This window comes from Hyperolius riggenbachi, chromosome 3 (genome assembly GCF_040937935.1).
Source record: "Hyperolius riggenbachi isolate aHypRig1 chromosome 3, aHypRig1.pri, whole genome shotgun sequence".
NCBI lineage: Eukaryota > Metazoa > Chordata > Amphibia > Anura > Hyperoliidae > Hyperolius > Hyperolius riggenbachi.
This window is the reverse complement of record NC_090648.1, coordinates 303364717-303382455: the sequence shown is the minus strand read 5'-3', so window position 1 is coordinate 303382455 and position 17739 is coordinate 303364717. Positions and strand designations below refer to the sequence as shown.

Below are 17739 nucleotides of genomic sequence, written 5' to 3'. Positions count from 1 at the left end.
CGTCTACGCTTTAGCGCAGCACAACGTGCATTCTGTGCGATGGTAGCGCATGCATGAACTCACATTCATGCATGTGTTCTGTTGTGTGAATGAGCCCTAAGACGTATGCATGCATGCAGTATGTGTGCCTTTTCATGTTATAGTGCACATGCTGTGAAAATTATGTGCGTGCAAATACTTTTCTGTTTTTGACACCGCACTTTGTAGTGGAGGTGAGCCCTTAGCCTTTTTACAGTACAAAAGGCATACACCACATAGCTGATGGCTGCAGAATATCTGGAACATGGCATGCCGATAGAATATGCATTCTTTTAACCTCTAAAAGGTATAATTAAAATGAGCTGTGTAACAGTGGGTCGCTATCTGAGCTATGGGGGCATTTGCAGAGTCAGATATTGTGATACAACAATGAGTATATTACAATGCCATGGAGGGAAAGCAACAAACTAGAAGAGCAGGCAGAGGGTCACCAATAAATGTAGATTATAATAATGGAAATACAGTATTTGTGCCTAAGCACAGAAACTGTAGCAATGACATGGTAAGATTACACTACTTCGATAGGTTCAGATCCTTTGACTTTCAATTATGACACTGCCTTCTATTGTATTAGCTTCAGCATTCTATTTTGATAACTTGATAGATTAATATTTTGCACTGGTCTGCTAATCTTTTAAATAGCAATTACACTCAAATGTTTCAGTTTTGGCAGTTATTCTGGCAGCCTGCAGTTCACATGCTCTGAGACCCCAGGAGGATCTCTATGCTTCCAGCACCTACACTATAATTGCAGCCGTTGTAAATGGATAGATTGTTAGGTGGTAAGCTGGATTCATGTATTTTACATGATGATAAATACAACAGGTGGAAGAAGAACAAGGAGCATTCAGACTATGAAAAAGAGAAGTGGTCACCAAGTTCTAGAGACTAAGTAAGCCCAGCCTATGGGCCTCCACAAATAACTGAAGTATGACCTTAGCGGACCAATATAAAATTTCAGAGCTGGCTCACAAAATGTCAGAAAAGGAAATCACTCAGTGAAGATATAAAATAAACTTGAAAACTTACCCTTTTTTCTATTTCTAAAAGTGATCTGTCAGCAAATCTTTCTTGCCTCTAAAACACAGAAAAAAGCAAAACAGACTTATACTTTTGCAGTCATGAGAAAAGGTGTACAGCAAGATCCCTAATATCCTGCACACAGGTCCAGCCCTAGGTTTCACAGCGCCCTGAGCGACACACACACACACACACACACACACACACACACACACACACACACACACACACACACACACACACACACACACACACCCCCCTTGTGTATATAGGCAGATTCCCCCCATTTAATATATGTGGGCAGATCACCCTTTAGTGTATATAGGGTAACACATGGCTCACACAGACTCAGTAAGAGTCAGCAGTAGGTTCCCTGAGTCTTCGACCCCATCACCCCCAGCGGCACCAGGGGGCGGAGCTGCCGCTCACAGCAGCCACAAACGGAGCCGCAGCCAGCAGGTAGAAATGCAGCCAGGGCCAGTTGAATGCACATCACGTGCGCCCCCCTGGAACTCTGGTCGCTCAGGTCAAAGGCCGGCCACGCCTGCACAGGTGGGGTTTGATGTGTGCTTGCCTGTTTCTTGAGAAGTTAAGCAACTGGCACTAAAACACCACTAACCTGCCCCCTGCAGAGTGGCATGCAGCACATGCAATGTGCCAAACCTCTAGGCGTCATCTTCTACACTTCCTGCAGCTTTCCTCTGTCCTCTTTGTACAGCTACCAATGTGTGCATGTGACCCAAAGCGGGTCAGGTGACACGCCAGGCCCTGTACATGGACACAAGAAAGCTGCAGGAAGTGAAGACGGCACCACTCTGCAAAAGCCAAAAGATCCACGCCCATTCTCCGACTCAGGCATGCCGGTTGGTTGAGACTTCCGGATGCCCGATTTCTGGATAGCAGGGGTTTACTGTATATCTTTTACTTCTAGGTGTCCTTGTCCCATCCATGTTAATATGTTTTGTTTTTTCCCACAGAAACCACATTTTTTTGAAAGAGGAAAGATATTCAAATTGAAACATTGAGAGGACTCCCAAAAATGTATAATGGAACTAAACTTTGGGCGAGATCTAGTCATTAAGGGTTGCCTTTTTTGAATAAAGCAGCGATGTTTATGCGAGCCAAACTGGTCCAGCTGAATGAGGTCACAGCAGGCACTGTTGGCCTGGTCACTGCAGTTTGACTCTGAATCATACCATGCAATGCAGACTGTAAAGCTGCAAGGCACCGACTGAGCAACCTGCAGCCTTCAAGTATGGAAGTCTGTGCTGCAGGGGTTTACAATCACATTTTAAAAGATCAGCAGCTAATCAACAAGCTGATACAAAGATAAAAAACAAGCTCCACCACAGAGGCTACACAGGGTGTGGAAGCAATTTGTGTTGGTGTCAGGTATAAAGGCACTGCCAAGTCAAAACCACAATATATTAAAGGTAGCCATACACTGGTCGATTTGCCATTAGATCGACCAGCTGACAGATCCCTATCTAATCGAATCTGAGAGGGATCGTATGGCTGCCTTTACTGCAAACAGATTGTGAATCGATTTCAGCCTGAAATCGATCACAATCTGTTGAGCTGCTCCTGCCGCCTGTGCCCCCCCCCGTATACATTACCTGAAGCTGGCTCCCGGGCGTCTTCTCCGCGCTGCACCGCACCACTCTGTTCTTGCTCCATCCCGCTCTGTTCTTGCTCCAGAGCGCCCTCTATTTGAACTTCCTGGTCACTGCAGTGACACAGGAAGCGCCGGGATGGAGCCGGAACAGAGCGGTGCAGCGCGGAGAAGACGCCCGGGAGCCAGCGTCAGGTAATGTATACCTGATCGGATCGGCCGCCGCTAGCGACGCGCACCCTACCCGCGGGCAATCGAGGGTAATTTCCCGCACGGAGCGATCGACAGACCGATCCGATTCCGGGAGGAAATCGGATCGGCGGGTGCGTTTAGCGCAAACGATTGGCAGCAGATTCGATCCCAGGATCGAATCTGCTGTCGAAACGGCCGCGAATCGGGCCAGTGTATGGCCACCTTAACTCTGCAGGGTCAGAGTTTGGGAGTCGGTGAGCATTTTTACTTTTCAGCTCGCATTCAGAGAGAAAGCAGTGATTATACAATACAAGAGAATGCTGGTTTGATTGTGTTAAACAAAGTTACATCGATAATTTTGGTGGTCATTAAACTGGGCTCATTCCAGATGAACCACAGTTTCCATTGTAAACTGAAAAGGAGAAGTACCGTATTTTTCGGACTATAAGACGCACTTTTTCTTCCCCAAAAGTGGGGGGGAAAAGTTGGTGCGTCTTATAGTCCGAATAATAAATTTTGTTACTGGCGCTGTCCTTCCCCTTGTCCCGTCTGGTGTCTGCTGTCCTCTGGTGTCCAGTCCACCTGTCCTTTGCCCCCTCTGGTATTGCTGCCCCCCATCCCCAGTGACCCCCCTGCCCCTTTAACATAGATACGGAGACCGCTGCAGAATACCAGCAAGTATCGCATATACATACACCGAGGGACGCGGCCACACAGCTTGACATTTCCCACCTCCAATCCGGTGACCTTTGCCCCTACGGACAATGCTGCAGGTTACCGGCAAGTGTTTTCATAGCACGGATATGAGCCAGACAGCTTCAAAACGCAATGCCCAATCAGGCGGGGAGCGCTGCGCGAGACAGCCAATCACAGCTCTCTCTGCTCCCTGCTTCCTCCCAATCACCAGCCCCGCTGATAGAGCCTTTGTCCCGCCTTCAGGACTATCGGGAAGGCTGTGATTGGCTGTCTCGTGCAGCGCTCCCCGCCTGATTGGGCATTGTGTTTTGAAGCTGTCTGGCTCATTCCCGTGCTATGAAAACACTTGCCGGTAACCTGCAGCATTGTCCGTAGGGGCAAAGGACACCGGATTGGAGGTGGGAAATGTAAAGCTGTGAGCCCGTGTCCCTCGGGGTATGTATATGCAACACTTGCTGGTATTCTGCAGCGGTCTCCGTATCTATGTTAAAGGGGCAGGGGGGTCACTGGGGATGGGGGGCAGCAATACCAGAGGGGGCAAAGGACAGGGGGGCTGTGATTGGCTGTCTCGCGCAGCGCTCCCCGCCTGATTGGGCATTGTGTTTTGAAGCTGTCTGGCTCATTCCCGTGCTATGAAAACACTTGCCGGTAACCTGCAGCGTTGACCGTCGGGGGCAAAGGACACCGGATTGGAGGTGGGAAATGTAAAGCTGTGAGCCCGCGTCCCTCAGTGTATGTATATGCGATACTTGCTGGTGTTCTGCAGCGGTCTCCGTATCTATGTTAAAGGGGCAGGGGGGTCACTGGGGATGGGGGGCAGTGACACCAGGGGGGCAAAGGACAGGGGGCGGGACACCAGAGGACATAGGGGCCATGTGAATCTTCCTCTGCATGAGTTACAATGCTGCTGCCCAAGTTTTGATCATAATGCTGGAAGCAACATTTGGACGTTTGTAATGTAAAGCAGCATTGCTTCAGCCAGGCACCCTCCTGCTAGCACTCACTGTCTTCCCTCTCCAGATTAGGATGCGATCATCCTAGTGGCCAGCCAGCTGAGAGGCTGATTTCCCTGCTATAGACAGGACTCAGCTGAAGAGCTGCTAAAGTAGCTAGTTAGTAAGTGGTGATAGTTTGCAGTGATTTTATCAGTAAAGCCACTGGAGGAAAAAGTACACATGGACAGAGGGGCAGAGAAGCACACGCGGGACATAGGGGGATACAGGAGGAAATGAGGACACCAGAGATACAAGGAAGGAACAAGGGGAACAATAATTGGGGGAGAACATATACAAAATGTTCCTGGACCATGGACACACCAGGTTTAGTATATTTTTTTTTTCCATGATTTTTATGCTCTAAACTTGGGTGCGTCTTATAGTCCGGAGCGTCTTATAGTCCGAAAAATACGGTACATACTAGAGGGATTTTGCCAACTTTCATGCAGAGCAAGTAATCCAAGATTTATTCAAACCTGTGTTGCTTTTTCAAGCTGCAGCTTCAGGTCTGTTAACTCCAGGTTTGTGTCATGGAGCTGGGCCTTTAGTTTCTCATTTTCAGCAATAATTTGTTCATATAACTGGGAAGAAAAACAAAGTCGATACATGTAAATACAGAAATAAAATATAACTAAGCTGATTGTTTAAATAACACATTTTACATCATAAAGCAAGTTAGCCAATTATAATGACCTAGCAGTTTTGTACACGGAAAGGATCAGCATGCACAAGGGTCCATCAGCTCAGTACAGGCTTCTAATGCTGGGTACTTACTGAGATTTTCTGGCAGATTTACGGTCAGATTGATTATTTCCAACATGTCCGATTTGTTTTCCGATCAATTTCCGAGCATTTCTCCGATCAATTTCCGTTCACTTTAATAGGAAGTCGATTGGAAAATGCTCGGAAATTGATCGTACAGCAAATCGAACATGTTGGAAATAACCGATCTGACAGTAAATCGTGTCAATTAGTTAAAAAAGGTGCGCTTGGCTATAAGAATCACAATTGATCATTTCCTCAATAGGAGACTTTTATTGTCACATTAAATGTTAAAAAATACATATAAAACTATCCCACACTCTATATGCACACATCCATCCACAATCACTCTAGAGCGTGCTGGTTCCCCTAAAAAAGGAAAAAAAATTCTGGGCAAAAAGACCCTATTAAAAATTATGTATCTGTGCAAGTTTCCTCAAAGACCTAAAAAGGAATTTATCTTTTCCAATTTACTTCGAAACACGGTCCGCATCAATTCGCATGTGTCCTATATCTGGGTCATGCAATAATCAGCAATCCCTAAATGCGTGCACATCCCACCAAGGGATAAAAGCTCAGTTGTGCGTGCTGACAGTTTATATTGTCTGCTATTCAAGAGAACAATGTTATTACCCTCACCGGCTCGGTACTCCTGGCCTCCTCTGCTGAGGGGTATTCTCTGGATACGTGTTGTCCGGAATTCCGCTCTCGTAGCTACGGCTTCACTAGTGTCTCGCCGTCCCAGTACTGGTCGTTGGCTGACGATCTTCCGGTCCCAGTGATGACGTCACTTCCTCCAGTGCGTCTCACTCTGCTGTTGTAAGCACTTCCTTGCGCTCCACCTCAGTTGCCTGTGTATCGTCTAGGGCAATAAGGGTTTTTCAAAGAGGACAAGTGGCTTACTGCTTGGTAGATAGAATGGGGCGCCCCTCTTCTCCCACGGAACAGCTTTAGAATCTAGCCGTGATTCTTATAGCCAAGCGCACCTTTTTTAACTAATTGACACTACACTTTTGAGGTGGGGGTAGGGGGTTAACCCCATCTGGTAAGGTCGCAGCTGGAGGAAGATTTCTGTGCACAATATAAGGGTTGTAACTATTATAATAAGTATTGTTGCAATTCTAGCAGCGCCCTCCATTACTTACTGTTTGGAACTGACAGTAAATCGGCCAGAAAATCTCAGTGTGTACCCAGCATAAGATAGACTGGGTAAATGAACTCCAGGCAAACAAAAGCCTCACTGTATACCAGTCACTGAGGCATTAAACACCATTAGCTTTAACACAATGGAAACATGGCTTTCCAAGCCCCTACACCTGCCCTGGTGCCATGCATAAAATTAGGGAAAAATTATCTGTCTAAGCTCACAATCTTAAGGAAAAGCCCTATATGCACCACACAAAAATGCAACTTTTATTGGTATACATAAAATAGAGAAGCTGTCACGCTATATACACTTATTTACAACAGCTGCTGTAACATGCGGCCTAGTGTGTACAATATGGTTCAGAGAGTGGTAGTAGTAACACACTGCCTATCTATTAGGCAACCATTCCAGGATGCAGAGCACTGGTCAACTAGTCCAGTGAGTGCTCATACAATACAGTGACACCTCCTGATAACCAGGCAAGTTTTGTCTTTGAGGCAGGGCTTTGTCAAGGGTTTAAAAAAGTGCATTCAAGAAATTAATCTAAAGCAGCATTGTATACTTAACCACTTCACAACTGAGGGGTTTTACCCCTTGAGCACCAGAGCAATTTTCCCCTTTCAGCGCTCCTTCCATTCATTTGTCTATAACTTTATCATTACTTATCGCAATGAAATTAACTATATCTTGTTTTTTCGCCACCAATTAGGCTTTCTTTAGGTGGGATATTATGCCAGGAATTATCTTATTCTAAATGTGTTTTAATAGGAAAATAGGAAAAATGTGGGAAAAAATAAATCACCATTTTTTCAGTTTTCGGCCATTATAGTTTTAAAACAATTCATGCTACTGTAATTAAAACCCATGAAATTTGCTCATTTGTCCCGGTTATAAAACCATTTAAATTATGTCCCTATCACAATGTTTGGCGCCAATATTTTATTTGGAAATAAAGGTACATGTTTTTCAGTTTTGCATCCACCCTCAATTACAAGCCCATAGTTTATAAAGTAACAGTGTTATACCCCCTTGACATAAATATTTAAAAAGTTCAGTCCCTAAGGTATCTATGTATTTTTTTTTATTGTAATTTTTTTTTATTACAAAAAAAAATAAATTGGGGAGTGTGGGAGGTAATGAGTTCATTTTTAGTGTAAAACTAATGTATTTGTATATGAAAAATGCTTTAGGGTGTAGTTTTACTATCTGGCCACAAGATGGCCACAGTAACTTTTTGTTTATGCGACCTGCAAGCGTAGGAAGTACGCTTGCAGGAAGTCTTATGAGGCTGGGAAACTTTTTTCACAATGATCGCTGCTTCTCATAGAAGCAGCTGATCATTGCGGGGGCTTAGATCAACGAACGGGAACGGTTTTTCCCGTTCATTGATCTCCGGGCGAGCGGGCGGCGGCGTGCACGAGAGCGTGCACACGAGCGGGAGCGCGCACGCGAGCGAGAGCGCGCACACTAGCGAGCGGGAGCGAGAGCGCGCACACTAGCGAGCGGGAGCGCGCACACAAGCGAGCGGGAGCGTGGGCAGCGGCAGGAGCACGCACACGTGCGAGCGGGAGCGTGGGCAGCGGCGGGAGCGTGGGAGGTGCGGATCTCTCAGACCCTGGGGGTGAAAGGATGGAAAAAGGGACGGAGATATCCGCACCTATGGGGGTAAAGTTAAGTAAAATCTTTAGAATTGTATTTCCCTTGCATCCTATTTGGAGCGTTTGCAGTAAACCATCTGCCCACATTGCTCCAGATCTTTGAGTAAAGTAATTTATGTACAGACCATAGGCTGAGGCAGCATGGCATAATCTATAAAGACTGCCACCAGAACAGAGTTGCAGGTGGAGAAGAGGCTGGACTCTGCCCAGCTTAGATTTCATACATGGCAGCAGGGAAGTTTCTCTTTATTTTGTATAGGTGGTGCTAACAGCAAGGTTTACACTTCCAGTGCAATAACACTTAAAATATATTTTTTGATTTAGCTAGTACAAGATAAGTCCTGATGAAAATTCATGGAGCCCCAGCAGCAAAATCTGACTGGGCCCCGACAGAAGCAGCGTATGCAGGGAGACTGTTCTGGGCAGCACACCTGAATATGCAGAAAAAAAGTCTCCTTATCTTTCCTGCATAGCTCTATTAGTCAGGGACATAAACTTCTGCAGGAACTGTGTTCTATTTGTGTATTGGGAGGAAACTATTGTGTCCAGTACAACTTCCTTGTGTACAGTGACAACTCGTCAGTGGACCACCATTGTTTACAGTCCATACAGCATATCCTTGCTTGTCTGTATTTACTAGTGTGTGCAAATTTCACTGTATATCTAGCAGTTTCCCCTGGAGTTCACTTCAAGTGGAAACCATGCATGCTCTGCAGGTAATCTTGCATAGACAGGGCTGGAGAAATTAGTGTCTCCTCAAAGTGAATTGGCTGCCTGTATTGACAGCCACAAAACATGCATGGTTTGCTATTGATTCCATTGAATTTGTATCTTAATAGGATAGTGGTTCATTTTATACAACGTTATAATTTGACTATGAAATGGTCAGCCTTAGTAAATATTTATGCGAATCGAAATTACTGTTTTTCTTGCAATACCAGAGATTTGAAGCCATGTGTAGACTAAGGAATATGAGATGCAGACCTAATGCAAATCCCTGCTCCCAAAATACTATATTATGGTATCAATGTAAATTGAGCAAAGAGGAACATATAAATTGCAGGTACTGCGATTAGACAGCTTCAACTGATCTGTACCATGGAGTATAAAGACAAAAATATTAAGGCTGATCCAGACATTACAGGTGAGGCATATAGAGCACAATTCAACTTCCATCTTTCAGTCTGAACACCAACCTCTGAAAAAATGCAAACACAGCTGACCGTGTCATAATTGCCACCCTGAGTGGACCTTGGCTATAAAGACCTTTACATTTTCATTTGCTCAAGTGAATAATAGTTGATACAGAAGACAGATATTAAATGACACTACAAAGATTAAACATATTGTCCCAAATTACCTTTTTAAAATCTGTTGAGTCGTCTTTGTCTAGCCTACTCTGTCCAAGTCTTCCTCTGTCTAAATAACTAGACCCAATGTTTGATTCATATCGGTCACTAGATAGAAAAGATGATGTTCCTGCAGGATATCTGTAAGATAAAACGACAGTTGCAGTCTTTATGTACTTCTATTCACCTGACAGCTTACATCAATATCACAGATGCCAGCTGAGTAATTGGATTTCTTTAAAACCAATCCTACTTTTAAAGTTGGTGTAATGGGGTTGGTCGGTCCATGTCACGAAGCATTCTTAAAGTGACCCTGAACAGAGAAAATACACGGAATATGGACTTACCTGGGGCTTCCTCCAAACTACACACATCACCCGAGACTCCAAAACTCCCAAAGCCTACGAGGTCCCGTAGCCTGCAAAGTCCCTCGGCGTCCTCTAGGTCCACCACTCCGTGGTCCTGCTGGCGGCTCTGTTAACCCGGCAATTTCAGCTGTCGTGGTTCTTGAAAGACTGAATCGTGCAGAGGGGGCACAGAGGGAAATCGCGGGCTATGGCGGGCTGGAGGAAGCCCCAGGTAAGTCCAGAATTCATTTGTTCCATTTTCTCTGTTAAGGGTCCTTTTAAGTAGCTTTGACTAGTTTTAAATCGGCAGCAAGTGCTTAACATCTCAGTAGCTGAAACCTACAGCACCCTCAAAAACGAGCCGTTTATGCTTCTATGTAAGCCCTTAAATCAAAAATAAAAACATAAATCCATGGAAAGTTCTATTTATCATTAATACAAAACATTACAGTTAAGTCTTATTTCATTTCAAGTTTGCTTTAAGGAATCTAAGATTTACATGCAAATACTGGGTCAATATAAACTAGAATACTAGATGGTCAATGAGATTATAATAATTTCAAGTTCTGAAAAAAATGTACCTTTAATGCAAATGTATTCAGCCTAGACAGACTAATCAAAATCAGGTACAGCATTTGATGGGTTTAAAAAGGTTTACATCAACTTAAAATTATCTGCATGTCATTGATCATGTCTATATAAGGGTGCATACACACAGACCATAGTCTTTGGAAAGTGAAAGATCACAGACCAATCTTACCCCATTCCATGTAGTATGAGAGACATACCTACACAGTCTATTCTATGGAGCTGAACTCCCCATCAGAAAAAAATCTTTGCAAGATGCTGCACACAAAGATGCTGTACACATGCAACAGTTCAGTATCTGAAAAAGATCTGTTCCTGCAAAAGATCCATTCCTGCAAAATGCATTCATAGTCTATGGGATCTGCAGATCATCATACACACCTTGTTTAACTGACATTCATCTGCAGATCACCTGCAGATCTGAAAATCCATCCTGGTGGATCTGATCTGCAGATGATTGTCTGTTAAACAAGGTGTGTATGATGATCTGCAGATCCCATAGACTATGAATGAAATTTGCAGGACCGGATCTTTGCCAGGAACAGATCTTTTGCAGATACTGATCTTTTTTGTCTGTACAGCATGTTTGTGAGCAGCATCTTGCAAAGATTTTTTCTGATGGGGAGTTCAGCTCCATAGAACAGACTGTAGATATGGCTCTCATACTACATGGGGTAAGATTGGTCTGTGATCTTTCACTTTCCAAAGACTATGGTCTGATGTGTGTATGCACCCTTAGAGGTAATCCAACAAAAACAATTTTGTGAACTTCCAAAGGGGGAATGCCTGATTATGCTAGTCAGAAGACCATAAAGTCTGATAAGCTTCGTATACATGCTAGATTAATTTGGCCGTGGCAGTCAATGAAGACTCCCTCGATACAATAAAATGATCCAATTTTACAGCAATTCGATAAAAACAATTGTATCGCCCAAAAAAATCGAAAGCTTTTTTTCATTCGACTGAAAAATCGGATCAGATTTCCCGTTTTTTTCGATTTATATCGTTCCGTAATGCCAGATATTTCTCTTCAATTTTTTTTAAAGATCGTATGGTGTATGTTCGATTGTCAATTTATTCATATACATACCCTAGCAATTTTCTCAGAGTTTCCAATCAGTTTTATCATAATTGGGGAAAAATTGAACATAGGTGTGTGGTACATTGGTCAATTTTTGAAATATTGCAATCAGTTAAAAATTGATTGCAATTCTTAAATTGAACAGATATTTAAAAAATTGTATGGTGTGTGTGGCCACCATTAGGTGTACACTGGCTGTCTAATGTCGCCTAGAGACCCAGCATGCCAGATATTTAGCAATCACCAAGTGACCACCCTACATGTTGGGAGCCACTTCATCTTGTGCCATGCATCATCCCTACGCTGCCCTCCATAGAAACAGATGCATCGCTAGCCTGCAAGCTAGTGACACATAAGTACAACATCAGGCCTCAAATTGTCACCTGAGGAATTGCATACCGATCCTTGTCAGGCCACTGTAATCTATGGTGTGCATATAGCTTTAGGACTGGATAATTAAAAACCTTCACACTCCAGTAAGCCGTACAACTACTAATACTGTAATTACTGTCAGTACTTCAGAATTTTTTTGTTTGTTTCTGCAACTTAACACCACACTTTGTATATAGTTTTATAGGAATCATTTACTAAAACAAAAAAACTTTAATCGGTAACTGTACCTCCTGCCGTTTCTTCTCCAACACATATTTGCTTTACCATCTTATTATGTTTCGTCAACCAGATGTTTGAGAGAAACTGTTGAGGAGTTTCGGAGGCAATTGGTGGAGGCGCCCTTAATCTTATTGACAAGCCATTAGCGGCGAAATACGTTCAAAAATAAAAATACAAATAAAAAGAGGTATCTTACCTCATCAGAAGACTCGTATAGGTGGAAAAAGGAGTCTTTATTAAGATAGTGTGGTTAAACTGTAGACAACGCGTTTCACGGGACACAGCCCGCTTCATCAGGTCAATAAAAAAAAACCATAATTGCCAGCCGTGCAGTGCGGGGGTGCATACAGAAAGAAGTTTCTATATGCGCCCTTGCACTGCACGGCTGGCAATTACGGTTTCTGTTTATTGACCTGATGAAGCGGGCTGTGTCCCGTGAAACGCATTGTCTACAGTTTATCCACATTATCTTAAGACTCCTTTTTCCACCTATATGAGTCTTCTGATGAAGTAAGATACCTCTTTTTATTTGTATTTTTATTTTTGAGTTTATTTCTCCGCTAATGGCTTGTCAATAAGATTAAGGGCGCCTCCACCAATTGCCTCTGCATCTCTCACCGCTTTGAGGTGCTACTATATTACCAGGGAGACCATCCACCTGTATGTAGGACCACAGGACAAGAGCGACCGCTGGGTCCCAGAGTGTTCCAGTACACCGAGCGGAAACGGGTTTTTTTCCGCATGTGATTGTCATTGGTTGCATCAGGGCAACCTACCTTTGTGAGTATTTATTACCCACATTATTACACAACCCACTTGTCTAACGATACTACACCATAAGGGCTCCCAGTCTATCCTTTCCCTAGGACTGAGACATTCTCCTCCATAGTGTGGCGACCGTCAAGGACCTTCCCAGAAACTTGAGGAGTTTAATCCCCATGTTGGAATGCAAGTAAATCTGGTAAAAAACGAGTAGTGTTATGTGCCAAAACTGTTCATATCCGTGGATCAATCTCTCAATCAGGAAAAAGCAAAGTTAGTACCTGCTAACGTTGTTTTGAACAATCCTTCAGGGCAAAGGTGAGACGTAGCTCCTCCCAGGAACAGGAACAGACAGCACTTCCCCTATAAAAAAGTCACATGGTTAGTCCACCCTCAGTGCGTTTAGCCAAGTACCGACAGGTGAACATTCCACTAACCCATAACCGTGCAACTATCAGACACAGACAATTAACACCCGGGTGGGATCGTTGCCCTGAAGGATTGTTCAAAACAACGTTAGCAGGTACTAACTTTGCTTTTTTCCCACAATCCTTCAGGGCAAAGGTGAGACGATTAACAAGTAATACAACCTCAGGGTGGGACCACTGCTTAGAGAACCTTTCTACCAAACGCTTGGTCGTGTGCAGACATTGCATCAATTCGGTAATGACGGCTGAACGTAGAAAAGCTTGACCACGTTGCTGCTTTACATATTTGCTCAGGCGAAGCCCCTGCATTATTAGCCCAAGAAGCTGCCCTAGCTCTAGTAGAATGCGCTCTAAATGAGGCAGGAGCCTCACTTCCATAACTCTGTAAGCTTCTATAATAGCTAACCTAATCCAATTAGCTATAGTAGATTTAGAAGTTCCTTGACTTAACAGTTTTCCCTGAAAATAAAACAAAGAATCTGTCTTCCTGACATCTGAAATTCTGTTCAAATATTCCAGAACACATCTTCTAACATCTAATGAGTGAAAAATCCTCTCTTTTCCACACTTTGGATTCACACAGAAAGTAGGCAAAATATCATGCGACCTGTGAAACCTAGACATAACCTTCGGACAAAACTCTGGATATGTCTGTAACCCTAATGTATCCTGAAAGTAAGGACTTTTCATAGACAAAGCTTGTAGCTCACTGACCCTTCTAGCTGTAGTGATGACTACTAAAAAATTCTGTTTTTAATGTAAGATATCTAAAAGAACTGTCCTTAAGAGGCTCTAAGAGGCTCTAAGGAACCTTTGGACAGTCCCTTTAAAACCCCTGATAATCCCAAGGAGAAACGTATGGTTTATAAACTGGCAGTTTCCTAGAAAAAGCCTTCAGAAACCTCACTATTAAAAGGAGAGGAAGACAAGGGGATAACTGAAAAGCAGATAAAGCAGCAATCTGCACTTTAAGCGTACCTACAGAAACATTTTTATCCCAACCCTCCTGAAGAAAATCCAGGACTGCTGGAACTGACAGGCTATCAAACTTAAAGCCGGACAGCCAAAGATGGAAAGTTTTCCAGTATTTCAAGTAGATCTTCCTAGTAACTTCTTTACGGATACCAATCAATGTAGAGGCTGCCTTGTCAGATACTCCCAATTTTTTGAGTAAGGATCCAGACTGACAGATTCAATCTGCCTGGATGTGGATGCCACAGGTTCCCTTGCAGCAGCAGATCTGGCCTGCAAGGAAGACTCCAAGGGTCCCCTAAGGTGCAATCAAAATCATCAGATTTTGACAACCTCTTGCTGATAACTGCCGGAATCAAATTGAGAGGAGGAAATGCATACCGAAGTGGAAAGTTCCACTTCTGAATGAATGCAGTCACCCCCAGATATATGCTTTCTTGGATTGACGGAGAAGAAACTCTGAATCTGGGCATGGTCTTCTGTTGTGAACAGATCGATTGTGTTCTCCATCGTTTTGTGATGTCTGGGAACACCTCTCTCTGTTTAGATACCACTCTGATGACAGAATCCTGCTTCTGCTCAGTTTGTCTGCCTCTATATTGAGTGTTCCCTCGAGACGAACAGCTCTCAAGGATAACACATTCTTTTCTGCCCAGGACACGATCTCCTCCACTTCTTCTTGCAACAACAGGGATCTCGTGCCTCAGTTTGTTGACAAAACGCTACTACCGTAACATTGTCAGAGTGGATCAGAACATTGGACTGTGACAGTATCGATCGCGCCTGAAATAAGGCCCACTTTACTGCCCTTAATTCCCTCCAGTTGGATGACCTCAGACTCCAGTTCTGTCCACTTCCTTTGAAAGGCTCTGTGAGCTATACGAGCTCTCCAGCCCCAAGCGCTTGCATCCGTAGTAATTACCTTGTCTACAGGCTCCTTCCAAAGCCTTCCCTTCACAAGGTTGGATTCCTCCAACCACCACTGCAGAGACAACACCACAGTTTGAGGAATTGTGACTTTGAAATCTTATGTTTATGGACGACCGTCCCAATTTCCTAGAAGGAAACTCTGCAACTTCCTGATGTGCGCCAGTGCCCAGGGTACTGCCACCATTGTGGATATCAATCCCAGCACAGACAAAATCATCCTTAGGGAAACCTTGTCTTCCCTCTGTAATGATTTCACTGCCAAATTTATCTTTAGGATATTTTCCGGAGGAAAGAAAATCCTATGTCTTAATGAATCCACTAGCATGCCTAGAAAAGGCGTTTTCTGACTTGGAATCAAAGAGTACTTCTCTAGGTTGAGAATCCAACCTAGGGATCGGAGATGTTCCGATACCAGATTTAAATGGTTTGTCAGTTGATCTGCTGAACTTCCGAGAATAAGCAAGTCGTCTAAACACAGAATGATTAAAATCGACTGCTCTCTTAATGGAATCAATGCTTCTCCCAGCATCTTTGTGAACACTCTTGGGGCAGAAGTGATCCCAAATGAAAGGCAAACAAACTGGTAGTGTTCTACCCTCCTATTTACTCCAACTGCAAATTTTAGGAATTTTTGCGATTTTTGGTGAATGCCAATATGCATCTCTTAGATCCAGAGATGCCATAAAGGCCCCTGGAAACAGTAGCTCCCTTACTGAAAAAATGGATTCCATCCGAACTTTTTCTGTCTCATAACAGGTTAAGTCTTTTTAGGTTCAGAATCAGGCGGAACTTGCCCGACGACTTTTTACTACAAAAATAGTGAAACAGAAGCTTTGCTTTTGTTCCTTTGCTGGCACAGGATACAGACTAACCAGCGAGCTCATGGTGACCCAGAACTCAGAGTGTGTAAGAGGCTACAATGGTCCTAAAAGCCCTCTTACTAAAATGCTAAGAAAAGCAAAAGTTTGCTTTCTTAAAACAGAAAGAATTTGCAATAATTCAGGTTGGAGTGAGCTTGAGATGTCTCCCAGTGCATCACTGCTGAATATATGCAAATTAACCAGTTACCCTTAGCAGCTACACACCGCTGGAATGCAATGATGTGTCAGCTTGTTAATTTGTGCAGAGCCCTAATAATCCAACATGCATACAGACTGTTTCGGATTGTTTGATCCGGCACAGGATAAAATACATTCTGTTTTAGCATGTTTTGCAATATACTCAAAATTTCTGGAAATAGAGTGGGATCTCCTGGGGCCTTTGAGACCACAAATCTTGACGATGGATGGAGTGCAAACTATTTGGTAACCAAACTTTATTGTTCGGCAAATAAACGGGCTTTTTGCCCTTTTTGCCCACCTGAGAGAGAAGCATCTTAGCCTCCCCCCACCGCCTGACACGAGTCATTGTGTCTGACTGTGTCTTCGGAGCTTTATATTTAAAGCCCCTTATCCCGGACTTGTCAGAAGTCCACTTTCTGCCTTTTCTCTGATCTTTAGAGGCATCTTTTTGATCACACAAAAAAAACTTTAGTTGCAACAGCTTTTTCTTTTTAGGAAATTTTTTTTTGTTCGATGTACTTTCCAAAGCTGATCATTAATTTCAGCAGTGGGTGTATAACCTAATTGCCTCAGCCGAGGAATCAGCTAAATATGCAGCAGATTTAATGAGAATCGCAATAGAATTCAACAAATGCTCAACAGGTGCCAGTATATTAGCTCTAAGCTGATTAATCAACAGCTCCAAAGCTCTGACCATACATGTAGAGGCAACAGCCGGCCTAAACATAGCCACACTAGCCTTTAAAGACCTCTTCAAATAAGCATCCACTTTTTTATCAAGTGGATCCTTTAGCTTCGTATAATTGATCATGAATAGACAAATTAGCTACCACATCCTTACTCAACTCCAAAAGAGTAATTAATGGCAGCAATCAACGCCTCCGTATCCTCAATACGGAATTTAAACTTTGGAACAGACTCAGATTTTATTTCTCTAATGTCTGAATCCTCAGAACTAGCTGCAAACTCAGCCTGACTAACATCAACCTCAGTCACAGATACTCCAGATACAGCAACCTGAGAAGTAGATGGATTAGCATTCAATAATGAGGACTTAATTGATTCCAATGAAGCATTAATCTCCTCTCAGAAGGATTTCAATGTATTCTGAACAGAGTGACCCGGCTCCTCCCTCATAACCCTCTCTATGCACAACTGACAGAGTCTTGCATAGGGCAACATTAGCTTAAAATTGCACAAAGGGCATCTCTTATAATTAGGAGGGAGCCTTTGCTTATCTGTAGCAGCAGCAGCAGCCTCAGCAGATTTAGCAGCAGCCTCAGTTTTGGCCTGCAAACAAACAAAACCAACAAGGCATGTAACTCTGTACAGCTTTAGCACATTTAGCCCAGAAAGAGAAGCCATTATCTCACCTTCTGGGCGGCCTGGTTGCTCTCAATCCTCTCAGCGTCTGACCTGTCTCCAAACTTTCATGTCCAGCGCAGGACCAAACTCCCTCTGAGCAACAGTGCAAACAGGCCTGCGCAG

The 17739-nt window shown here is 43.5% G+C and overlaps 1 protein-coding gene across 5 annotated transcripts in view; it reads right to left on the bottom strand.

Annotated features, from left to right (window-relative positions):
- PPP1R12A (protein phosphatase 1 regulatory subunit 12A) overlaps positions 1-17739 on the bottom strand; it is a 181797-nt gene that overhangs the window by 19337 nt on the left and 144721 nt on the right. For all 5 annotated transcript variants that reach the window (XM_068276618.1, XM_068276621.1, XM_068276619.1 and 2 more), the window contains 3 exons: positions 9482-9611; positions 5031-5135; positions 1069-1116 (listed from right to left, as the gene is read on the bottom strand). In XM_068276618.1, coding sequence (XP_068132719.1) covers positions 1069-1116; positions 5031-5135; positions 9482-9611 — 283 coding nt within the window. The remainder of the gene's footprint in view (positions 1-1068; positions 1117-5030; positions 5136-9481; positions 9612-17739) is intronic.